The sequence below is a fragment of the Littorina saxatilis genome, linkage group LG3, assembly GCF_037325665.1.
Source record: "Littorina saxatilis isolate snail1 linkage group LG3, US_GU_Lsax_2.0, whole genome shotgun sequence".
Classification (NCBI taxonomy): Eukaryota; Metazoa; Mollusca; class Gastropoda; order Littorinimorpha; family Littorinidae; genus Littorina; species Littorina saxatilis.
Window position 1 is genome coordinate 1,137,566 of NC_090247.1, and position 27,500 is coordinate 1,165,065.

Genomic DNA, 27,500 nt, shown 5'->3' on the forward strand with positions numbered 1-27,500 from the left:
CTGACCCCACCCTCAACTGACCCCACCCTCTCCCTCAACTGACCCCACCCTATCCCTCAACTGACCCCACCCTCTCCCTCAACTGTCCCCACCCTCTCCCTCAACTGTCCCCACCCTCTCCCTCAACTGTCCCCACCCTCTCCCTCAACTGACCCCACCCTCAACTGACCCCACCCTCTCCCTCAACTGTCCCCACCCTCTCCCTCAACTGTCCCCACCCTCTCCCTCAACTGTCTACACCCTCTACCCTCTCCCTCAACTGTCCCCACCCTCTCCCTCAACTGTCCCCACCCTCTCCCTCAACTGTCCCCACCCTCTCCCTCAACTGTCCCCACCCTCTCCCTCAACTGTCTCCACCCTCTACCCTCAACTGTCCCCACCCTCTCCCTCAACTGTCCCCACCCTCTCCCTCAACTGTCTCCACCCTCTCCCTCAACTGTCCCCACCCTCTCCCTCAACTGTCCCCACCCTCTCCCTCAACTGACCCCACCCTCAACTGACCTCTCCCTCAACTGTCCCCACCCTCTCCCTGAACTGTCCCCACCCTCTCCCTCAACTGTCTACACCCTCTACCCTCTCCCTCAACTGTCCCCACCCTCTCCCTCAACTGTCCCCACCCTCTCCCTCAACTGTCCCCACCCTCTCCCTCAACTGTCCCCACCCTCTCCCTCAACTGTCTCCACCCTCTACCCTCAACTGTCTCCACCCTCTACCCTCAACTGTCCCCACCCTCTCCCTCAACTGTCCCCACCCTCTCCCTCAACTGTCTCCACCCTCTCCCTCAACTGTCCCCACCCTCTCCCTCAACTGTCCCCACCCTCAACTGACCCCACCCTCTCCCTCAACTGTCCCCACCCTCTCCCTCAACTGTCCCCACCCTCTCCCTCAACTGTCCCCACCCTCAACTGACCCCACCCTCTCCCTCAACTGTCCCCACCCTCTCCCTCAACTGTCCCCACCCTCTCCCTCAACTGTCTCCACCCTCTCCCTCAACTGTCCCCACCCTCTCCCTCAACTGTCTCCACCCTCTCCCTCAACTGTCCCCACCCTCTCCCTCAACTGTCTCCACCCTCTACCCTCTCCCTCAACTGTCCCCACCCTCTCCCTCAACTGTCCCCACCCTCTCCCTCAACTGTCCCCACCCTCTCCCTCAACTGTCCCCACCCTCTCCCTCAACTGTCTCCACCCTCTACCCTCTCCCTTAACTGTCCCCACCCTCTACCCTCTCCCTCAACTGTCCCCACCCTCTCCCTCAACTGTCCCCACCCTCTCCCTCTACTGTCCCCACCCTCTCCCTCAACTGTCCCCACCCTCTCCCTCAACTGTCCCCACCCTCTCCCTCAACTGTCCCCACCCTCTCCCTCAGCTGTCCCCACCCTCTCCCTCAACTGTCCCCACCCTCTCCCTCAACTGTCTCCACCCTCTACCCTCTCCCTTAACTGTCCCCACCCTCTACCCTCTCCCTCAACTGTCCCCACCCTCTCCCTCAACTGTCCCCACCCTCTCCCTCAACTGTCCCCACCCTCTCCCTCAACTGTCCCCACCCTCTCCCTCAACTGTCCCCACCCTCTACCCTCTCCCTCAACTGTCCCCACCCTCTCCCTCAACTGTCCCCACCCTCTACCCTCTCCCTCAACTGTCCCCACCCTCTCCCTCAACTGTCCCCACCCTCTCCCTCAACTGTCCCCACCCTCTCCCTCAACTGACCCCACCCTCTCCCTCAACTGTCCCCACCCTCTCCCCCAAATGTCCCCACCATCTACCCTCTCCCTCAACTGTCCCCACCCTCTCCCTCAACTGTCCCTACCCTCTCCCTCAACTGTCCCCACCCTCTCCCTCAACTGTCCACACCCTCTCCCCCAACTGTCCCCATTCGGACAGAACAGACTGAAAAATGGAGAGGGTAGTGGGGCGCCGTTTAGCGATTAATGACGACTGGCAGTGCTATCCCTTACCAGGACGTGCGTGCTGGCGGTCCATAAGGAACTGGCCAAGACTAAGACAGACCTGTCCCGTCACATCCCTCACGACATCACAGCCTGTGATGTTTACCGGACACCCACACACACCCCACTCTGTTTTCTCAGACAGTGGAACCCTCCTCTTAAGGCCGCACAAATCTGAGAATGATGGGGTCGTGAAATTGAGTTGAATATACACGAGGTTATGATCTGTAAATCTGAAAAAGCAAGGTCTTAAAGGGAGGTGAGGGGTGGGGGGGGGGGGCTATATGAGAGGGGGGAGCCACCCCTGTAATCACCCCTTCTCCCCGGGCCCTTACAAATGTGTCCAGGGTAAGAACACAATGTGATGGTGTTTTCTGGAGGCGGCTATCTGACAGACGAAACACAATGAAGGTACAGTACTTGGAGAAAGGGGATCTGGCTGCTGAATTCTTTAGGAGTGAGTTTGCATGTCAAAAGAGTATCATATACCAAACCAATACATGCTTATTTTTTTAACATGCAGAGAATGCGAGGCATCAGACTTTTAACTCCTATGGGGAACAGATACAGAATATTAAACATGTTTGAAGATTGCTGATGACATGTAATCTTGCTTCGGAATCGACAATCTTCAGAACTCTGTCCAACTTAGCAGCAACTTATCCACACAGCCCTTTCCCAGCAGTAGCTTCTCCTGTATCCACACTCGATTTCTCTGTAGACATGTTTCAGTTTTCCGCTTTCAAATTCTTTTGCGCCCCTTTTTATAATTTGATGACGGGATGGCTTGTTAATGCATGGTGATCAGCCGCTGAGCAAAGCATGCCTGCACTGATGTCATACCAGCGCACAGATCAAAGGAAATCATTCCAGCGTGACATTATCCAAAGGAGGCGGCCCCTTCCAGGTTCGCTGGGTGCTCTTGTTTTTCCACTGCTGCTGCTGCTAGTTGGATTAAGTGATATGAGTGCCCGCGGCGGAGTGATCATGCTAATTAAGTAATGCTCTGTCGCATCCAATCGGGTTAATTGAAGCACCCACAAAAGAAGCGAAAGGAAGCGAGGAGTATAGCTTTGATAGAAGTAGAGGAAAAAGCAAAATGAGGTTGGGGTTAACCTCAATGCGTAAGCTGTAAAGATGAATGTGGGGCTAAATGTAAGAGGAAATTGGATTAAAGCTATAATTTTATGGTTTGATTAGAATGGAGGAGGATCGTTTGGAGATTCTTCCGTTTCTGTTAGTTATAATGGGTACTAATTGGTTGTTCTCCTTCCTTGTCTTCTTGTCATTAATTTACCCTCATCTTCAACAACTATGAGAAAAACGAACATCAAAAACAATAAAGACAACACCAACGACAACGACAACATCAACAATGTACTTGAAAAGACAAAGAAACAAATCATTTGTAATTTGAAAGACGTACCAACAAGCTCTCTATAAAACCGACATGAAAGCGAATTCCTTTTAGAAGGCTCCCTCCCCCCCCCCCCCCCCTCCCTCCCCCACCCCCACCCACCCACCCACCAGCTTCACCGTGGGCCTCTCTCTCTCTCTCTCTCTCTCTCTCTCTCTCTCTCTCTCTCTCTCTCTCTCTCTCTCTCTCTCTCTCGGAAAGTCATTACTGCAAATCAGATTTGAGAACTTGAAGAACTCAGGCGCCCCCACATCGCATAAGTTTATCGTTGTGATGCAGTTAGTTTGCTCAAAATTTAAAGTTAGAAAGAATTGTGAGTGCCAATCCCTAATGTCATCTCTGATGTTTGAAATTGCACGTACACACTGGCACAAAGCTCAGTGCAGTGGTGAGGGAACTATACACACTGGCCGCACAAAGCTCAGTGCAGTGGTGAGGGAACTATACACACTGGCCGCACAAAGCTCAGTGCAGTGGTGAGGGAACTATACACACTGGCCGCACAAAGCTCAGTGCAGTGGTGAGGGAACTATACACACTGGCCGCACAAAGCTCAGTGCAGTGGTGAGGGAACTATACACACTGGCCGCACAAAGCTCAGTGCAGTGGTGAGGGAACTATACACACTGGCACAAAGCTCAGTGCAGTGGTGAGGGAACCATTACTTGTGATTAGTGTCCTCCCACCATGTTGTTTTCACTGCACAGTGAAGGAAATGACTTAATGGCTCTCTGTGTGAGCTCTCTTGTTTCCTCAACCCTGTGCCGTGGGGGAGCTAGATAAGGAAGAGCATGCATGGGACACAAATGCGATTTAACATTTCAATATTTATCATATCCCTGCAAAGAGTCTTACAACCCAGAATCGGAGAGCTGCCATGTAATAACCCACACAGCTATTTGATCATAAACATGTGTTTGGCACATGCGTGTGGGAACACGAAACAAAAATCTTTTTCTTTTTTTTACTCAATAAGATGCACATTACTTGATTGCCAAGAACTCTGGTAAACCATGCATGTTATCAATGTTTTCTGTTACTGGATGAAATGACAGTTCAAAATTAGTTGTGACTTTCCACTTTTTGTTTTTAACTTTGTCACCAGAAACCAACATATTATTTTGGGGGGCCTTAGGAAATCAATTAACAGTGTGTGTGCATGAATTTGTTCGTGAGCATGTGTGTGTCCGCATGTGTTTGTGTGTCAGTGTGTATGCGCATGCGTGCGTGTGTGTGTGTGCGTGCATCTGTTGTATGTGCATGTCGGTGTGTGTGCATGTCCCTGTGTGTGTCTGTTTTGCCGTTCAGTTTTGGTGAAGATCTTTGTTGCTGATAGATCGACTGAATGTTTTTATACATGTATGTTTCACTTGTAGCGACTTGTTTTTATTTTTAGCAGAAGAACAGCACATGAAAGTTTTGACTGATACTTTCCAGAATAAAAAACAACAATATTGGTAATTAAGTTGTTGGTCAAAACAAAACGTTACAATCACGGTACTTTGACCTAGGGGTCTTTAATTTAGTAAGCAGACAGACAAAAACTTGTTATACAGAGAATGAAATGAGCTTAAGGCGGTCCTTAATTTGCCTGATGGCGACTTCACGAAGTCTTTTTTCCGAAAACTCTGTGAGAAAACTCTGTGAGAAAGCTCTGTGAGAAAACTCTGTGAGAAAACTCTGTGAGAAAGCTCTGTGAGAAAGCTCTGTGAGAAAACTCTGTGAGAAAGCTCTGTGAGAAAGCTCTGTGAGAAAGCTCCGTGCCGCCAGCTTCGTAAAGTATACTTTGCATGGTCGACTTGGCCCAAATAAGGACAGGCTTGAGAAATTATCTTCCATCTCGCTGGCAAGAACCACATGCCAATCAAATGCTATTTTGCAGGACATCATCGCCATCAGCTGCTCGTGGTGCAAAACAGCGTACCACAACAAAACCACCTGCTTCATGATGCAACAGATTGAGGAGCAGTGCACCCTGGGTATTCACGCTAGCATCATCATCCCACCCTCATGGATCATCAAACTACCCAAAAAGGTTTGCTTCTTAGTTGACCTCTTGCTTGCTTGCTTGCTTGCTTGGTGTGTGTTTCTGAGTTATTGGTTCCCCAAACCCTCTCCCCTTTTTTCAAAATAATCTACAAATTGCAACTGTCAAGTAAGGAGCCCTGCAACATAGTAATTATATGACTCGGGGCTTGCTAAAAGTTCCCCTAAATTTGTTGCCTTTGTAGATGTATAAGCTGGGTCTTATTGTAGCACCTAGTGTCCATGCAGCTGTCCTTTTATTCAGAGATATTTTCCTAGTTCATGATGAATTTGATGTATGTGCAAGTCAGTATTACATACCATTTAGATTTTAAACGTTGTCTTTTCATTGCTCTTGCAGGGGTCTTTCAAATCGTCCATACGGTCAAGCAAGAAGCGGAAATCATTACGGAAACGGAAAAGCAAAGAAGATTCACGACCCTTCATCATCAAACCCATCCCATCACCACTCATCAAACCTGTTCTTGTCTTCATCAACCCGAAGAGCGGAGGGAACCAAGGGGCAAAACTCTTCCACAAGTTCTGCTGGCTCCTCAACCCTCGGCAGGTCTTCGACTTGTCTCAAGGGGGCCCGCGTTTTGGGTGAGTGGGTGTTGTCTGAAGTGCTGGTGTTTGTTTAAATTCTTTTATGAAGCTTTGATAATGGATGATTCTTATTTGGAACATTCTGCATCTCTCTCTCTCTCTTTCTCTCTCTCTCTCTCTCTCTCTCTCTCTCTCTCTCTCTCTCTCTCTCTCTCTCTCTCTCTCTCTCTCTCTCTCTCTCTCTCTCTCCGCCCTACCCTGTGCCTCCATATGTCTGGCAATATGCAGCCCCTTGGTCTCCCCCGCGCCACATGCTTCCTTCATCATTCCCGCTCCAGACACACCATAACACAGTGCCACCCCACCGTGCATACGGTCCCATGCTCCCACATCTTCAACAGTGTTCCCCACCCTCCAGCTACCAGGGCTACTACAAGTACAACTCGGATATGTGTACGCTGGTGTAATGTCACGTGGAGTGTATTTCATAGGTGTGACGACTTATTTTTTGGATTACTCTTACATGTGTGTGTGTGTGTGTGTGTGTGTGTGTGTGTGTATGTGTGTGTGTGAGCGCATGTGTGTATGAGCGTGTGTGTGTGTGTGTGTGTGTGTGTTTGTGTGTGCGTGCGGTAAGAGAATGCGAGACAATACAGCATTATTGGTGTCATCTGCCATGATGGTAACACTTTGCATACTTTTATGTACGACTGTGCTACTGCACGAACATTTAGTAATTTACCCTTGTGAGGGTGTGAGCATGGTTTCGTGGCCTTTATCCTCCTGATTGAACTTCATATTACCTTCGTTTTTACTGTGCTGTGGTTCAGGCTGTCACAGCAACTCTTTCACAAAGAGACGAGAATCACATTCTTTGTCTTGCGTGAAACAGAGACTCGATGTGTGCGTGCTCCTTTATTGTGCGCCTTTAATCGGACAAGCTTTAGTGACAGCAGTGTGTTCGGACGGTCAAGCGATTCGCCCTTTTCTATCGGATTGAAAGTGACTTCTGTTTCTAAGCGACAAGTGTGTCAACATTGACTCTTGTGTCAACTGCTTTGTGTCAGACTTGTTAAGAGTCTATTACACTAGTTCTGTAGTTTTAGTTTGGTTCTTTATCATTATAAACGGTAACTGTACCGTTTTATTTTTATTTTCCTGTTTCCTAATTGTGCTTGTCTGCTTTTCGATTTTCTACTTGCTTATTGTTTGTTTTCGCTGTTTACCTAGTTTGTCGTCGGAAACAGTTCCTTGTCTCTTTACTAGTTAATTTACGCTTGACGTTGTGTTTCGTAAAGTGTCATATATCATTTTGGTTCCATCACTGTTTTGTATCTCTTCATTATTTTGTTGTCTTGCTTACTGGATAATTAGCTGATTCAGTATCAATAAGTATATTGTTTAATTAAACAAACAAACAAACAAAAAACGCCCCAAAACGCTACTTGAGCTTAAATATGAGTAGCTCTCCTACTACATGGCCAACAAAACAGGGTCTCCGTGTTGGGCACCTGAACATTAACCATGCTATAAATAAAATCAATGATATTTCTACAATGCTGTTAAATACTGGAACAAGTTTTCACATTTTTGGGATCACAGAATCAAGATTAACACCTCAGATTTCGGATTCTGACGTTGTTATTCCAGGTTACAGTACGTTACGCAGAGACCCTCAGCAAAGTAGAGAAACTGGTATACTTTTGTACATAAGTGAATCAATTAGTTATACACGAATAATACACCTTGAGAACTTCGTGGAATCTGTGTGGATTGAAGTTAAGTTGAGAGGAGCACCTCCACTCCTCATAGGATTTTGTTATAGAAATCCCGCAGAGCGAGCAAACTGGTCAGATAACTTTACACAGATGTTAGATGCAGTTCTGCTCGAGTCAAAGGAAACAATTCTGTTGGGAGACTTTAATGTTGATTTGCTTAAACAAAACAAGCAGTGGGTTGATATGATTAACCTCTATAATCTTAAACAAATAGTCAACACTCCCACTAGAGTCACATCATCCAGCAGTACTCTGATAGATCATATCTATGTTACTGATCACCATAATATTGTCGAATGTTGTGTTCCAGCCAATGGTTGCAGCGATCATTTTCCTGTCTGTTTAACATGGTCAAGAAAGGGTGTCAAAATTCCTAAAGTTGGTCACAAGACAATAAAATACCGCTCTTTTTCTCAATTTAACGAAGACACCTTTCTACATGAACTTTGGAATTCCCCACTATCTGATACTTACAATTTTACGGATCCGGACGAAGCCCTAACACATTGGCTTAGTGCCTTCAATGACATATACGATAAACATGCTCCGTGGAGAATAAAGAGAGTTAGGCACATTGTAAAACCTAAATGGTTTGATAATGATTTACAACATGCCATTGACCATCGCGATTTTTTAAAGTCGGTTGGCAAGGAAGAGGAATACAGAGAACAGAGAAATAAGGTAAATTCACTTAAACGAACAAAAAAGATAAAATATTTTCGTGACCTAGCATCAAGTTCAAAGCAAAACTCAAAGAATATATGGAAGGCAATAAATGAACTTACGAATAAAAAGGCTGCCAGTCATCCGAGTTGTATCAAGGACATATCTCCCGATGCTTTAAACACACATTTTTCCAAAATTGCTGAAAATGTGATTAAAAATGACAAGTCCAAATTAAATGATTTGAAAGTTTTAGAAGAATTTTGCAAATCAAAACAAATTTCATGTCAAGCAAAAATTCCCCTTCTTACAGTACCTGAAGTTTTTCACGCACTTACACACCTCAAGCAAACAGGCACCCGGGGGCTCGATGGGCTTGATGGTAGGATTCTTAAATTGTCAGCCCCCGTAATTTCTGAAACACTTACCTACATTTACAATCTCTGTTTAGACAAAAAATATTTTCCAGTCGCCCTGAAACAGGCTAAAGTCATTCCTCTGTTTAAATCAGGTGACAAAAGAGACCCCTCAAATTATAGGCCAATTTCCATTTTGTCTGTGTTATCAAAACCACTGGAAAAGCATATCAACAAACACATCCTAACACATTTCAACCAAAACAACTTATTCCATCCTAAACAATCAGGATTTAGAGCTAAGCATTCCTGCCACACTGCCTTAATCTCTCTTGTTGATCAGTGGTTGGACAAAATAAACGATAATGAATTCTGTGGTGCCATTTTCGTAGACTTTGCAAAAGCTTTTGACGTAATTGATCACACATTATTGCTTAGAACATTCGGTTTGTATGGCGTCGGATATGATACTATCAATCTTGTTAGTTCATTCCTCTCTGACAGACAACAGACAGTTCTTACAAACACTAGAGCATCGAGCATGCAAGCTGTAGATTACGGTGTACCACAAGGATCGGTATTAGGACCTCTGCTCTTCTCAATATATGTTAATGACCTCCCCCTTTATATTCAACATTTATGTGAACTTTTTGCAGATGATACCACAATTCACTCCAGTAACAAAAATTTAACTCGCTTATCAGAATCCCTCCAAGGAAGTCTAAACCAGCTGACAGAATGGACTGACCTAAATCACATGTCTCTTAACCCAAAGAAAACCAAATATATGATAATTACAACTAGACAAAAACGACAGAATTTTACCTCAACTGGTCCCGATTTAATGATTGACGGCAATATAGTGGAAAAAGTCGACCATCACAAAGTTCTAGGTGTCCACATCGATAACAACCTGTCTTGGTCAACTCACATTGAACAACTTAGTAAATTAGTGTCAAAGAAAGTGTACCTCTTATCTAGAATTAAACACTTCCTTAATTGTCAAGCCAGGAAGTTATTTTTCACTGCTCATATTCAGTCTCTTATTGATTACGCATCCACTCTATGGGACTCTGCAAGTGATAATTCCCTAAAGCTACTCAGCAGATTACACAAAAGAGCGCTAAAAGTAGTATTACTCAAACAGACTACTCTCACCGACTCAGACTACATCAACATAGGGGTCCTACCTCTGAAGTCAAGAATGAATTACAACAAAGGAATAATGATGCATAAAATTATGACAGAAAATGCACCCGAAACCATTTGCTCAAAGTTCTCTTTGAAGAATTCGCACCACTTTATAAAACTAAACACTCCTCTTCCTAGGATAGACCTATTTAAATCAAGTCTTGTTTATTCAGGAAGCAGCCTCTGGAACGCTCTTCCGGACGCCCTGCGGCAATCCACCAACACAGATTCTTTTAGAACCAAATATTCTTTCCATTTAATGAACTCTATGAACAAATAAACTTGATTGGTATGTTTTCTTTGTATACAGTTGTTCATTATCGGAATTATGGTTTATTGTGACAAAATCACGAAGATTTGGCTCTGTAATACATTGTTTTGCTGAGCTAATGTATTGTTGGGTTACTTTCCGTTTATCTTCATTGCTTTACACCCAATTTTGAACACTACCTTATGATCTACAATGCTTCTACATAATGCGCTTCATGTACATAAACTTATATGTTCTACCATTAATGTTTTTATGTAACCTTTTTTTCCCTAGTCATAGTTATAGTAAAATAGTTTAGTCCCTCTTTAGGGCGAGGGCCAGATGCAAAAAAGCATACCTATGCTTATTCTTGTCACCCTCGAAAAATAAAGATTTGTCATTGTCATTGTCATTGTCATTGTCATTGTCTCTCTCTCTCTCTCTCTCTCTCTCTCTCTCTCTCTCTCTCTCTCTCTCTTTCTTTCTATATCTCTGTCTTTCTGTATTATCTCTCTATCTCTCTCTATCTCTGGTTCTCTCGACTCCATGTGTGTATTCTCTCTCTCTCTCTCTCTCTCTCTCTCTCTCTCTCTCTCTCTCTCTCTCTCTCTCTCTCCTCTCTCCTCTCTCTCTCTCTCTCTCTCTCTCTCTCTCTCTCTCTCTCTCTCTCTCTCTCTCTCTCTCTCTAGCCTTAAACCTCTATCCTTGAAAAATAAAGTTCCATCATCCTCTCTCTCTCTCTCTCTCTCTCTCTCTCTCTCTCTCTCTCTCTCTCTCTCTCTCTCTCTCTCTCTCTCTCTCTCTCTCTCTCTCTCTCTCTCTCTCTCTCTCTCTCTCTCTCTCTTCCGTTTTTGACCATACTACATATGTGACCCTCCACGACGGTATGAGTCGCATGTCACCTTTGCATGATTTTCATATTTTTACATTTTCCTAAAGAGTGTTTTATGCTCTATCCAGTGGTGAAAACCGTTTTAGAAAAGAGCGAAAACTGTTTGAGTTATAAGTCTGTGACTAAGGTGACCCTCACACTGTTACCAGACACCCCCCGGACTTATATTAAGCCCAGCGCAGAACCGCGCGAGATGACATGCGACTCATTTCGTGGTGGAGGGTCACATATCTCACCTCAACTTGCTTTGCATATCCTCTTTTATTCACACGTGTAGATTGCTTCCATGACGTCTGCTTTTAATTAGTTGTCTGCAGGAGTTTTGCCATGCAAATTAAGGCACATCCACTCATTCACACTGTCAACCCGGTTCTTGTTCAGTCCACTCCACAAGCATATATCTTCCCTGTGATTTAATTATATTTATCTCTTTTGTATATTTCAGGTTGGACCTATTCAAAAAAGTGCCTAACATACGCATCCTGGCAGCGGGAGGGGATGGGACGGTGGGGTGGATTCTATCAGTCATCGACTCGCTGGGTCTCAACCCTCCCCCTCCCGTCGGTATCCTCCCCATCGGCACCGGCAACGACTTGGCCAGGACTCTCAACTGGGGCGGGGTCAGTATAGGAAATTTATGTCACAAAGGAGAGGGTAGGACCTTGCCTTCGTTTGGTAGCAGACGAACTTTCTGTTGCGGGCACAGGAAGTAATATAATAGAACAAGGCATGATGGACTTGATGTTCTATCACTTCCGCCCAAACTATTTCTTGTCTTGGCCTGGCTAAAATAACTGTTAAACTGTCTCCCGATCAACATCTGACTTACTTAACTAAGTTCATTTTCTATTCATGATCTTACCATTATTTCTTTGTCAATCGATCACTTCAGAGATCACTAGATTGATCGATATACTGATGAATGCTTTGTTTTGTCTATGATGATTATTGATACATTCCAAAAACTAACCTTTCTTGTTTTTGGGTTAATTGTTGAAATGTCTCCTTTATCTGGTTTAACTTTTGTTTGTGTGTTGCAGGGTTACACAGATGAACCACTTTCCAAAATATTATGCAATGTGGAGGAGGGATCAGTTGTGCAGCTAGATAGGTGAGAATCTGTGTGTATTTTTATGTATAACTTCATTCCCAAATTCGGATTCTACTACATAATGAGGATTAAAGTCGCTTGTTCCACAGTCGCCAGCATGAGAGGCAAACGCTTTAACTGAAATGCCACTCCGGCTCCACATTATTGTTTAGTTAATTCATTCCCTATGACTGACAAATTGAGATGCAATTAATTTGGTTGTTATATTATAATTACCATGAGTTAATCACCTGGTACAGGTGGAAATATGAGGTGCAATTAATTTGATTGTTAGATTTTAATTACCAAGAGTTATTTACCTGGTGCAGGTGGAATATTGACGTCCAGTTGAACGAGGAGGGAATTGTGGAGGATGGAGAGGACGTGACCTCAGAGTTACCTCTCAATGTCTTCAACAACTACTTCAGTCTGGGGGCAGACGCCCATGTGGCGCTGGAGTTTCATGAATCCAGGGGTAATATATTTATGCTCTGCAGATAGCAGAGTTGTATTGTATTCCATTGTATTGTACAGTGGAACACCCCGTACGAAACGTTCTTATAAGAAATTGGACCCAATTTCATATAAGATTCTTATAAGAGTCTTGTATGACAATTTCATATATGTGGCTTATAGGTATTTTAAATGCAAATGAGGTAAATTCTTATAAGAAACTTATATGAATCATATATGAACCTATAACCTGAGCTCATATAGGTCTCTTATATGAATCTTATATTCTCTTATAAGAAAGCTATAGGTCTCTTATATGAAATGTTCATATATGAGACTTATAAGAATCTTATATGAAACCTACATCTCCCTTATAGGATTCTTATATGCCTCATATATGATATTTATATGTCTCATACTAGACACACGACCTTGACCTACATTTGTGTTTACAAGGGAAATAACACCTGCTTAACCCAATTTAACTGTCTTGACTTTGAATTATAATGAATCCAACTGCAAAATACCTTTTGGTTCAGTATATATACATATCTTTACTGAAGTTGTGTTTATTTTGAGGGCAAAAACAAACAGATCTCTAAATCACTGGTCACAAGAAGAGGAGTAAGACATGCATTGTCCTCTTCAAATCCAATACTTTGAAACTTGAAATTATGAACAAGAAACAACAAGTTACAGCCACAAATAATTTTCTTGAATATGCACAGCTGTCAGTTTCTTGTTGCTTGAACCAAAGTAGTACTGGTAAACATGATTTGATCACCTGATGCAGAACCAGAACTGTAAAGTAAAACAAATAATGGAGGGAAATTCTGGATTTTGAATAAAAACACAAACCTGTCAGTGTCAAGCTGTTGGGTTGGTTGGGCTGCCAGCCACCCACAAACATCAGCATGACATAAACATTCTCTTCACATATTCATACATCAAGTCCAATTATTTCTGTAAGAACTTTGCATTTTAGTCCTGCTCTTTCACTGATTTTCTGCTAAACATCCTCACAGAGCTGCTGTCACAAAGATGGCCGTTCAGTCAGGGGGAGATAATGCTCAAGGCAAACCATCCACTTCCTGTTCATATATGAAACATATATGAAAGCCAGTATTGCCAGTAATTCAGCATTGTCCAATATTTTTTCTAAGTCCTGAATTCTCCTATGCAGAAACTTATAAGTGATGATTCATATAAGAGTCATATAAGATTCATGTAAGAAACATATAAGAGAACTATAGGTTTCTGGAAGTGCAGGTTCTCATATATGATTCATATATGATTCTTATATGAATTGGGGTCTTTTTCATATAAGAGACTTATAAGAAACCTATTCCTACAACTGACATACATAGCTTTTTACTTGTCATATATGAAACTTATATGTTTCTTATAAGAAACTTATAGGTTTCTTATATGTCTCTTATATGTTCATTTCGTACGGGACCCCCCCCCCCCCCCCCCCCCCCCCATAGTTTAGGACTCCCTCCTTTTAAAGACCTTATTGTTTTCTTAGACTTTCTGTTGATAATCTCTGTCAATGTACCTAACACTTTCTGTTGACAATCTCTGTCAATGTACCTCTATTTTTAACACTTCGTCAATCCCCCTTACCTTCACTGCCACAGTATAACAGCATTTTGGTATTGCTGTGTGCCAGGGCAAAATTTTGCTTTCTTCGGTAGGTTCACTAATCTGTTCACTGCTCGATCATTTATTGAGATATCTCTTAGATCTTTGGCATGTGTTTTGCTTATACCCTTGGCTATTATAAGATGACATGATCATTGGACTTTGTTTGTGATTGCTATTGTAAAAATTGATATAATGACCATTTTTGTCAAAAATTACAGTTTCCGGACTTACACACACACACATTGCAGCACGTAAAACCACACAAAACACTGCTAAAACTGGTGTCAAACATCAGGTACTCACATTACAGCCCATAAAAGTATTCTTCTGTGTGGTAATCCATAAATCACTTCTTGTAGAGCTTCCAGAACACTGTATCGCTTGAAAACAGGTCTACGAGTTGAGGTCCGACTTTCGGCCGCCATTGTGAATGCTATAGATCGGTTCTACATTTCTAACACGGTTTTCAACACGTGGTAGTAACTTATCCGAACGGTCTATGGAAAAGAACTGTGTTTAGAACCCCTACAAGTACTTGGACAGTGGTTACCTCCCATTTAGTTTTCAGAAATGTCCTGAAATGTTGTTGACACAAATCCCACGTATGAGATACGGTTATGGGCGTACGACAAACCGAAAATGACAACGTATTACATACGGGGTGGGCAGTGAAGGGGTTAACTCATTCGCTGCGCGTCGGAACTGGAATTCCGACACCTGTGTTTAGCGTTGGCTGCGTGCCGGCACTTGAGTTCCGACGGATATCACGAATTTTTAACGGTGTAAACGGTCCTGCTGACCAAGGGAAACAACCCCTGCAATGAACTTCTATCTGTCTACAGTGGTACCATTCACTGTAAACAGTTCCTTCCCTTAAATTGTTGGGATTAATAAAAATTTTGTTGACGGTGTGCGACCCACGTGTTTTGACTTTTCCAAGATGGCGGATCGTTCTGCTGAGACGTAGTAACTTGAAAAGAGTGCTAGAACGTGTTATTCAGTACGGTTCTGATCTTGACCTCAGTGATGATGATAGTGGAGATGATATTTTAGATTCTGGTGACGATTTTGTGCCAATGGACGATCATTTGGGTGATGATTCGGGCAATGCAAGTGTCGATCATGACATTGTGTATGATGAACCCATGACGTAGAAAGTTTTTTTGTTTTGCTTCAAATTGGATATTTTGCGTGGATATGAAGACAACAAAAGGTATGTACTTTCAAATGTTTCATATATTTTCTAAAAGAGTAAGTTTCAAACTTTGCAAAAACATAAGGTATGTAAGGTTATCTTGTGTTGTTGATTTTTAATATTTTTTTCAAAATGGCTCTAAATCGCGCGTTGGCAGGGAACACAGGGGAAATTTAGCTGCGCAGCGAATGAGTTAAGACCTGATTTTCTCAGATTTTTGTTTAGGTCTTTAAAGGTTTTTTTTTTTACTGTACTGTATTGTACTGAATTTTGTGTGTGTGTGTGTGTGTGTGTGTGTGTGTGTGTGTGTGTGTGTGTGTGTGTGTTAAGAAGAGACTTTTTTCCATTTTAATTGTACATTGATCCATCATTGTGTGTGCACCTAGATGATTTTGTAATAACGTTAGTGTTGTGTTGTTGTAACTTTATTGTTCTATAGTAATGTTAGGATTTAAAGGCATTCAATGTTGATATAGTGTGTTTATTATTCTTAGTTAAAATGTGAAGCACTATGTAAGCTGTCAGTATTATTATAATTATTATTATTGTTAATATTGGGGAAGGCAAGATGTATGCATGTGTGACTAATAATTACCAATTGACCATTTAACGATAGTTTGAATTTATTTTATTTTTTTTCTCCTTTATATTTCAAAGTTTTATGTTCTTTTATATCTGTTCTATTTGTCTGGGTTTTTTTAGTTTAGAAACCACTACAAAAAAATAAAGTAGCAAAAGAATTATTTTTCAGTCAGCTCTCCTATTTGATGTGTTTCAGAAGCCAACCCAGAAAAGTTCAACAGCAGGTTCAGGAACAAGATGTTCTATGCAGGGGTAGGTTATTTATACAAATGGTTACTAAATGCCCTTGATGATAGGGGGTATATATAAATTAAATGTATTGTGATTAAGAGTGTATGCTAGTGTTGCATGATAGGAAGTGGGTAACAAAACGCTCTCTCTCATCCCCAAAGTGTTCCTACACCTGTCCCAGCTAGGCCAGCATTACTTGCTTTATTTGTATCTTTGAATCTTCAATTCTGGTTGCAGTTAAGTAAGCATAGCAGTTTTAGAAATGTACTAATTAAACACTTAATTTGCTTCATTAAAAACTTGTCAATATAACTGTCACTTATCAAATAAGAAGATAATTACTCACTTGCAACACATATTGATAGTAATTACTGAGAGTGATTCTTGCATAGTCTGAATGTTGAAACCTGCATCTGTTTTACTCTGAATTTACTTTCATGCCATGCGTTGAGTCTGTCATAAAGCAGTGACGTTTTCATTTTGCTATAATTGTCTTTGTTACAGGCAGGAGGACGGGATTTGCTATAATTGTCTTTGTTACAGGCAGGAGGACGGGATTTGCTATAATTGTCTTTGTTACAGGCAGGAGGACGGGATTTGCTATAATTGTCTTTGTTACAGGCAGGAGGACGGGATTTGCTCAAACGGAGTTGGAAAGGGTTCGCTGAACACATACAAGTGGAGGTAACTCACTGTTTGTCCCCTGAGTTTGATAGGTAATAGTGAAGTAGTATGTATGTGGGCAGCTATAGCTGGTGCCAATTAATTGACTTCATGATCAGCATGGTTATTTGGCTAGTCCAACTATTTTATCAGAAGGGAATATAGCTATTCTGATGGACACGTGGGGGAATTCGGGGGCTGTGATTGGATGGTCTCACACATCCCTTTTCCGATCATCAAAGCATAATGCTACGGAAGTCGGCCATTTTTGCCAATATCCAAAAGCATATTGGCAATAACAAAGACGCATGGTTCCGGTTTCTTCCACGTGTATAAAGTACACGCATACCTCGCCAGGTTTGTTAATGTGACAAGTCGACAGACGATGCCAATTGCTTTGTGTGTGTTTTTGTTGTTGCTTAATGTACATGACATACATTAATTACGTGTAAAATCCAGTTCTTGAATAACAGGCAACAAACCTTGCAAATTTCCAGAAGCTGCAATCTGAAGCGACCTATCTCTGATTCTAGCAGATGATCTCTCCAATGTTTAACACAAAATCAGCAAACTCTCCTGTCACATAGAACGTCCATTGTACAGTGCAATGTTGAAATTAAGTTACCGGTCTGAAACATTTAGTCGTTTCTTCTGAGACAATCCTTGTTCTTTTATCATCTACAGATTTACCGCAGTCTTCACCACGCGAATTCCCAACAGAAGTCAGACTTTCGAACATACAATATACGTAGGCAAGCATGATACGTCATGACGTCATATGATTCCTAGCATATTGACGTAATGCTAAACATCCGGTTATCTCAAGTTTTCTCCGTAATGCATGTCCGTGGGTTTTTCAATGTTCGGTTATTTCCGTGGTTTCATGCGGAAAGGGAACCGTCGTCTGCAATCAACGACATGGACCATTCTGGTACTTGTTGCTGACAAAAACATGATTTTAACACAGAATGTAATGTCAGAATAGCTATATAAACGCTATTGTGTTTTCATCGTAGCAATAGGGTCAGATATTTAGACTGGAACAAGTATAATGCGACTCGTCTTCGACTCGTCAGCATTATACTTGTCTCGTCTAAATATCGGGCCCTATTGCTACGCTGAAAACACAATAGCTGTTAATCTCTCCCTCTCTGTCTTGTTGTTGTTGTTGTTTAACGCCCTCACGATTAAACCATCAGGGGCATGCTGTCTTTTTTTCTCGTTACTACCGTTATATATTAGCTTAAATTTTCCTCTTCAACTTTCCCTTTTCACTGCTTTGTCCGTTATTGTTCTCTCATATATATATTCATTTGTTTCTTTTCTCTACTCAGTGTATTATTCCGTCGTCTAAAAGGAAAACAAGAAAGGGATCTATTACTGTCTTTACTGTCAAGGATGCCTTTTAGGTCTGTATTAAGTTAGAGCGACTTTTCTTTTGAAGGTTCTTCAGTTCAGTGTTCAATATTATTTGTTTGTATGTTTCAGTGCGACGGTGTGGACATTACCCACAAAATTCAGGACCTGAAATTACATTGCCTGGTCATTCTCAACATTCCCAGGTCAGTACATTATTCTGTCAGGATTGGTTTTTGCAGTTATGGAACTTGAGACCGCATCAAAGCATGGGATGCAGTTATGGTACTAGAGACGGCATCAAAGCATGGGATGCAGTTATGGTATTTGAGACGGCATCAAAGCATGTGATGCAGTTATGGAACTTGAGACCGCATCAAAGCATGGGATGCAGTTATGGTACTTGAGACCGCATCAAAGCATGTGATGCAGTTATGGTACTTGAGACCGCATCAAAGCATGGGATGCAGTTATGGTACTTGAGACGGCATCAAAGCATGGGATGCAGTTATGGTATTTGAGACGGCATCAAAGCATGGGATGCAGTTATGGTACTAGAGACGGCATCAAAGCATGGGATGCAGTTATGGTACTAGAGACGGCATCAAAGCATGGGATGCAGTTATGGTACTTGAGACCGCATCAAAGCATGTGATGCAGTTATGGTACTTGAGACCGCATCAAAGCATGGGATGCAGTTATGGTACTTGAGACCGCATCAAAGCATGTGATGCAGTTATGGTACTTGAGACCGCATCAAAGCATGGGATGCAGTTATGGTACTTGAGACGGCATTAAAGCATGGGATGCAGTTATGGTACTTGAGACGGCATCAAAGCATGGGATGCAGTTATGGTACTTGAGACCGCATCAAAGCATGGGATGCAGTTATGGTACTTGAGACCGCATCAATGCATGGGATGCAGTTATGGTACTTGAGACCGCATCAAAGCATGGGATGCAGTTATGGAACTTGAGACCGCATCAAAGCATGGGATGCAGTTATGGTACTAGAGACGGCATCAAAGCATGGGATGCAGTTATGGTACTTGAGACCGCATCAATGCATGGGATGCAGTTATGGTACTTGAGACGGCATCAAAGCATGGGATGCAGTTATGGTACTTGAGACGGCATCAAAGCATGGGATGCAGTTATGGTACTTGAGACGGCATCAAAGCATGGGATGCAGTTATGGTACTTGAGACCGCATCAAAGCATGGGAATATTAAGTCATGAAAAGGATAAGGAAACAAAGAAAACCGTGATTGCATGATCAAGTAACGATGGAGAGTATGTCAACAGTAATTAATCATTCAGCATTCTTGTCTGCAATTTGTATGGTTCTGTATTCCTTTAGTGAGTTCCTGACCCTTTCTTTGAAAATGTTTGAAAAAGAAGAATTTTCTAATATGCAGAAGATGAAGAGAAATTTAGAATGTCGAGGTTTATATGAACCCCATTTTGTTGATAGAATTTTGTGGAAACTTTTTATTAGAGGACTTAAATTGCAAGCAGTGATCATAAAGGACCATCGATATGTCGATTCATACTTTATGGTGTCCCTTTAGCAGCAGTTAGCAGCTATTTGCCAGAAATAATGATGCCAAGAGGTTAGCAGGGGTTAAAACATAATGATGCCAAGAGGTTAGCAGGGGTTAAAACATAATGATGCCAAGAGGTTAGCAGGGGTTAAAACATAATGATGCCAAGAGGTTAGCAGGGGTTAAAACATAATGATGCCAAGAGGTTAGCAGGGGTTAAAACACAATGATGCCAAGAGGTTAGCAGGGGTTAAAACATAATGATGCCAAGAGGTTAGCAGGGGTTAAAACATAATGATGCCAAGAGGTTAGCAGGGGTTAAAACATAATGATGCCAAGAGGTTAGCAGGGGTTAAAACAGTCTGCAGCTTTTTTCATGTTTCTGCAAACAGATATGCAAGTGGTACTCTTCCTTGGGGCAATCCCAACGCTGTGGGATTCGAACGCCAGCTGCTGGATGATGGCTACCTGGAAGTCATTGGCTTCACCTACTCTTCATTGGTAAGTGGATGTGTGTATTAGGATACCATACTTTCATTGACCTACTCTTCATTGGTAAGCGTATGTGTGTAAGATACACAAGTTTTGAGTTTAATTAGCATGTTAAGGTGTATGTCAAGAGCTCTTGATCGAGAGTAATCTATACATGGCTGGTTTTAGTGCTTGGCTTTAAAAAAACTGCTCTGTGCGTGTGTGTGTAATCAATGTCAGAGTATGGTGGGTTATAGAAATGAATACACCCAGCACTCTTCCATGGAAAACGAAGAGTATATATGGTTGCCTAAATGGCGGGGAAGAAAGCATTCATACACATATAAACTCACTCGTGCAAGAGTTAACAGAAGTGTACATGGGAGTTGCAGTCCAAAAACAAAGAAGAAGAAATGCCAGGCAACACTGCACGGGGGAGGGGGGGGGGAGTGGCTGAAGGGTCAGAGACACAGACTCACACAGAGCAACGAGCTTTGCATCACCACATAGAGTAGCACTGTTGGGGGTTCACACAGAGAACTACATCACATCACCACATACAATAACCCCATCATTTCACTTTTTCACACGGGCAACGTACACTGTTGCAACACTGTTAGGGGGTCACAGAGAAAACAACACATCACCACATACAGTTTTGCTTAGTGCTTGGGTTCTTGGTGTTATGTCTCAGTTAAATGTATGCTTTGTATGCTTGTTGATTTGTGCTAGTTTATTCTATAATGAATTTGTAAAGCGCCTGGAGCCAATTGATGGGACTCGCGCTATAGAAAAGTTATTTATTATTATTATTATTATTATACAATAACCCCATCATTTCACTTTTTCACATGGGCAACGTACACTGTTGCAACATTGTTAGGGGGTCACAGAGAAAACAACACATCACCACATACAATAACCCCATCATTTCACTTTTTCACACGGGCAACGTACACTGTTGCAACACTGTTAGGGGGTCACAGAGAAAACAACACATCACCACATACAATAACCCCATCATTTCACTTTTTCACACGGGCAACGTACACTGTTGCAACACTGTTAGGGGGTCACAGAGAAAACAACACATCACCACATACTTCTTCTTCTTCGTTCATGGGCTGAAACTCCCATGTTCACTCATGTTTTTGGACAAGTGGGTTTTTATGTGTATGACTGTTTTTACCCCCCCATTCAGGCAGCCGTATGCCGCTTTCGGGGGAAGCATGCTGGGTATTTTTGTGTTTCTATAACCCACCAAACTCTGACATTGATTACAGGATCTTTTCCGTGCGCACTTGGGCTTGTGCTTGGTGTACACACCTACAATCACCACATACAATAACGCCACGATTTGTCTTGTTGACACAGGCAACGCTGCATGTTGGGGGCCACGGTGAAAGACTCACGCAGGGGAGAGAGCTGCGCATCACCACGTACAAACCCATGCCGATGCAGGTGGATGGAGAGCCTTGCAAACTCAAGCCGGCCAAAATCCACATCACATTCCGTAACCAGGCAAACATGGTCGCCAAGCTCAAACGACGAGGATCCATGCCCATCACAAACGAGTAAGTATTGATGATTTATAATGAAATATTTTGGTCTTTTCATCTTAATTATTTTTGGGAGGTTTTAGAGATAGACGAGTAGTTTTGTTTAATGTATTCAGCATTTATTAAAAAGGGTATTGAAGATGTACTAGCTTGTGGTGGATTTGGAAATTATTGAGAAATTGAATTAATGCGTATCCAAAGAAGACAAGTTAGGGTGGAAAGAGAGAAATATTAAAGTACTATAGATATATAAGCCTTTGGAATGCTTTCTTGTTGGAATGATTGGGGAGGGGGGGGGGGGGGAAAAAAATAGGTTTAGAAAATGACAAGCATTTTTATTTCAATGAACTTGAGTAGACATGGTCAGGTTTTTTGTTTTGTTTTTTTCTTTTTTTGCCTCTTTTGATTCTGGGGGGAGGGAGGGGTAATTGATAAATTTAAGTGTTTTCCTTTGAACATCGGTAGAGAATGCAAACGGTTGCTGTTTGGCTGCTGTGGCTACAAGTGAGCAATATTTGATTGGGGTTACTTTCAAGTTTCTTTGTCACCTCCAATGGTTGGCAAAGTAACACATTTTTGTTCAGTTACATTTTTTTTTAACGTTTTTTCACTATATTTCTTTGTGACTTTATCAAATGTTTGTAAGAAACTGTATGTTTTTCACTTCTTTTTTTTTTAATGAAGATTAAAGTTGAACTGATGATCATTACAGTTCTGTTTATAGACGTTCATGTTTTTCTGCATGTGGCAGGGGAAAATGAAATATCAAAGAAGGATTTTTTTTCTCGACTTAATTAAAGTGAACACTCTTCATTAGAATTGCAAGTTTGTGATGTTTCTTGTGCTTGGATTTCTATCCAGTCTAAAGCTCAAGATCAGGTAACTTTTTGTTCCGTCTTGTCTATCCAGTCTAAAGCTCAAGATCAGGTAACTTTTTGTTCCGTCTTGTCTATCAGTCTAAAGCTCAAGATCAGGTAACTTTTTGTTCCGTCTTGTCTATCAGTCTAAAGCTCAAGATCAGGTAACTTTTTGTTCCGTCTTGTCTATCAGTCTAAAGCTCAAGATCAGGTAACTTTTTGTTCCGTCTTGTCTATCAGTCTAAAGCTCAAGATCAGGTAACTTTTTGTTCCGTCTTGTCTATCCAGTCTAAAGCTCAAGATCAGGTAACTTTTTGTTCCGTCTTGTCTATCAGTCTAAAGCTCAAGATCAGGTAACTTTTTGTTCCGTCTTGTCTATCAGTCTAAAGCTCAAGATCAGGTAACTTTTTGTTCCGTCTTGTCTATCAGTCTAAAGCTCAAGATCAGGTAACTTTTTGTTCCGTCTTGTCTATCAGTCTAAAGCTCAAGATCAGGTAACTTTTTGTTCCGTCTTGTCTATCAGTCTAAAGCTCAAGATCAGGTAACTTTTTGTTCCGTCTTGTCTATCAGTCTAAAGCTCAAGATCAGGTAACTTTTTGTTCCGTCTTGTCTATCCAGTCTAAAGCTCAAGATCAGGTAACTTTTTGTTCTGTCTCTTCTGTCCTAATCTTTGTGGTTTTCTCTGCAAAAGTTTGGAACAAATGCACAATTTAAAGAAACAAGGGACTTTAAGTTCTGATCAAGATACTGTGTAAACTATTAAATTACCCCCACACATTATGCAAATTACCCTGCACAAATGTGTTGTGAAAAAGTTTGAAGTTCATTGAAGGTCAGTTACTTTTTTTCGTATTTTGGAATATTTTCTTTTGATAGTTTGTATATTTTGAAACTATCTCCTGACAATGATTGATGTTACATGATCGAGTCATACTTACATGGAATTAGATTTGTGAAAAGAGAAGTGTTTTGCAGGGAAGATCTTGCACACTAATCATACTTAAAGTAAAGTGCCCTTGCTTGTTTTCAATATATACTCTACTATCTCTCTTAATTTACTGAAAGCTGTGTTTCCATTTTCATATTGATGTTACAGAATGAAACAGGTTATCTGTAATTCACACAGGGAGAGCCACTTTTTCAGATAGGTGTTTGTGATTCAACGTACCTAATCTTCCCCACTCACACTAGGTCCCTACTCCTTTTACTGGAAAAAGATTGTCCCCCCTAAGTTGACCTACATGTAGTACGTCAGGTTCCCTCCCTGCCTGTCCCCCCATTTCAATCTGTTGTCCTTCCCATATCCATGCAGGTGTTAATCCTCCCACATCATGTTCATCTCACCATTGACATTCCCCGAGCCACGCAGCCCCTTGACTTCCACTATATCAACAAGCAGCCCAATTATTCTTTCCACTCCATTCCAAAATGTTCCCAGATCACCTTATGCGCTCTCCACCCACATACACACCCACACCCGCAACTCAAACACTGAAAGGTAGCGGCCGTCCTTGGCATTTACAGCAATCATTTGCATCACCAGAGATATGTCCAGTCTTTCACGTTTGGAACAACATGTTTTCATTTGAGTGACATTCTAAAAATCAACACCTTTCCTGCTTTATATTATTAGCAGCAAGCAGGCTTTTTTTGTCATCAATTAATTTTGTAAACGTCACAAGTGTCTGGGCTTGAAATGAGCTGTGAAATAAATTTCACAAATCAATTCCCAATATCCACAGGAATGATGTAGCTAGGCTCTTGATTATTGGTGAAAGGATGCACTTATATTTGTTATAAACCTGCATACACTGGAACACGTCTCTGGTGCATGTTATAGCGTAATAAACTTGGCCAAAAATTATTGCAACAGATTTCAAACCCAAATTAAAGCATTAATTTCTGTCATTTTATGAAAACTTTATATGCTAGTAAAGGCCGTGTAGTGTCTTAACCTTCAGGATCACGTTTTGGATTAAATATTTATTTTACAGGGATCACGTGACCGCCGTTCAAGTAAGGGTACCCTCAAAATCGACCAGACAAAAACAGAAGAGCCGAATGAAAAATCGACCAAAAAATCACAATAGGCAAAACTTTGCAGCTTTGCCACACGGGAAGAAAGTCAAACCAATTATCTACCCAAAAAAGATTGTTTTGTTTTGCTACCTTGCGTGTGTCGTGTGCTATGCTATTCCTACTGATTCACGTGTCGATCGAAAGAGGGGTCAAAAATGGGACTTTTTGCGTCATTTTTTAGGGGTATAATGACAAAAAAGGCTACACTTTAGCAATGACTTGGTGGATTTTGAGAATATTCTACCAACATACTAGCAATACTTCGTGCAAAAGTTTGGATCGTTACAGTTATTTGTTCAAATGTTATGCAATTTTTCGAAATAATATTTTAAACTCGTCATAGGATTGTTCACTTGGGTCCAACAAATTCATGACTTTGCATGTCTTTAGAAAAATGATTGATACACACACTGCGAAAGTTCGTATAAGCACTGACGCGAATTTGCTAGGCCTATACACACGCTTGATATTTAAACGATGATTACGGTGCCCCAGCGATGCCCAGCCAAGCGTGGCCGTAGCATGGTTTAAGAGGCACGCAGCGATAACAGCTGTCAGAGCAAAACAGCGTGAACGTTCCATTGTTTTCTCATGTGTTTGCATGACTAGCAAATTAACGCCAGTGGCTACACGCAAATGAAACTTACACAAAATCTGTATCAATCATTTATCTGTAGACATGCTAAGTCATGACATTTTTTTGTTTACACAAGTGAACAATCCATTGACGAGTTTAACAACATTTTCCGAAACATTACGTCACATATGAATAAACAACCGTAACGATCCAAACTTTCGCAAAAAGTATTTCTAGCATATTGGTAACACATTCTAAATGTTTCAAAGCAATCCACCAAGTCTTTGCTAAAATGTAGCGCTTTTTGACATGAATATTGACTCACAACGTCCCGGTTTTTAACCGCTCTTGCGATCGACACTTGCATCAGTAGGAATAGCATAGCACGCGAAATACGCAAGGTAGCAAAACAAAACAATCTGTTCAGGGTAGATAATTGGTTTGACGTTCTTCCCGTATGTCAAAGTTGAAACAAGTTTTGCCTATTGTGATTTTTTCTTGATTTTACAATCGGCCCTTCCGTTTTTGTCTGGTCGATTTTGAGGGTACCCTTACTTGAGCGGCGGTCACGTGATCCCTGTACAAGAAATAGTTAATCCACAACGTGATCCTGAATGTTAGGTGAACACTGGCATATACAGTTATAATGATATGACACGGGAATTAATGCTTTAATTTGGGTTTGAAATGTGTTGCAATAATTAGTTTACAGGTTCATATAACCAACAAAATCTGCCTTTTGTACTTTTTTTAATCTCTTATTTCTATCTCCTTGACATTGAAAAGTCCCAGCCATTAAAACTATTGATTTAAAGGTGCCTGTCATGCACTTGGTGTCTATAACTCAAATAGTCGTTTTCCTATTAATAACTCTAGTGCCAGAGATTTTTATGCGCTGTGGAAGATAAAAATTTGTTCATGCTAATATCGTCACAAATAATAATGAGATCCTGCTTGCATGTTTTTGAAAGAGAAAGTCATCATATGAAGTGGAAATTGTGATAATTGTAGAGTCTGCATGGATACGATGACCTTATCCTTTTAAAAATATACACATCTGAGCTTTTTGTTCGCTGTGATAATTGCTATCGGCGTATTTATATCTCACCTCAGCTTTATAGAAACAGATATCTCTTTTGCAGTACGTGCTTAAAAAAACATGGAGTTATTTCTCAATACCAAGCACTATACTCATACAAAATGTCGTATTCGTAGACTTATAAATATAGTGGTAGATATGGTGACAGAGTTTAGTTACGCGATTTCACATACATTCATCTTTTTCACACACGGCAAACTTTTCTCTCTTTGATCCAAACATATTGCTAGTATTAGTAACCCCCAAAAGTACCAATGTAGTACATATCACTCCATGTAGACCCCAACTGCCATGGTTTTATTGTCTTATAAATGTCCTGTCTTTTCTCCTGTCTCAATTAACTGTCCAAGAACACATACTGCCCACCTGTCATTAATTAGGCTATATGGGATCAGTATTGTGTACATAAAAACTCTCTGTATACTATACTTCCACCTGTACCTGTAAAAACAGCCCACCTGTCATTAATAAGGCCATGGGATCAGTATTGTTTGTAAACTCTCTGTATACTTCCACCTGTACCTGTAAAACAGCCCACCTGTCATTAATAAGGCCATGGGATCAGTATTGTTTGTCAACTCTCTGTATACTATTACTTCCACCTGTACCTGTAAAACAGCCCACCCGCCATTAATAAGGCTGTGGGATCAGTATTGTTTGTCAACTCTCTGTACAATACAGTGGAACCCCTCTTTTAACACATTTACAAGTCTGAGAAAATCAGGTCTTAAAAAGGAGAGTCTTAAAACGGGGGTAAATTGACTGTGGTTATGAACACAATGTCTGAGAAAACAGGGTCTTAAAAGGGAGGGAATCTTCAATTGGGGGTCTTAAAAGAGGGGGTCCGCCACTGTACCCACCACCTGTACCTACCACCTGTACCTACCACCTGTACCTGTAAAACAGCCCACCCGCCATTAACTTGGCTATGAGATCAGTAGCCTAAAAACTCTCAGAACGGCACCTTTATACCTGCATGCAGTAGCTCTTACCTGTCCCTCCTGTTGCAGCTGCCAATCACTCACAGGGTTTC

At 41.5% G+C, this 27,500-nt stretch overlaps 1 protein-coding gene across 1 annotated transcript in view; it reads left to right on the plus strand.

Moving 5' to 3' along the window:
- The window catches only part of LOC138961360 (diacylglycerol kinase zeta-like), a gene marked incomplete in the record, with an annotated part of 101,795 nt that overhangs the window by 48,271 nt on the left and 26,024 nt on the right, over positions 1-27,500 (plus strand). Inside the window, 10 exon segments of the mRNA XM_070332972.1 lie at positions 5,246-5,398; positions 5,750-5,991; positions 11,510-11,684; positions 12,105-12,175; positions 12,484-12,629; positions 16,228-16,283; positions 16,884-16,946; positions 18,414-18,487; positions 20,218-20,326; positions 21,671-21,870. Coding sequence (XP_070189073.1) covers positions 5,246-5,398; positions 5,750-5,991; positions 11,510-11,684; positions 12,105-12,175; positions 12,484-12,629; positions 16,228-16,283; positions 16,884-16,946; positions 18,414-18,487; positions 20,218-20,326; positions 21,671-21,870 — 1,289 coding nt within the window.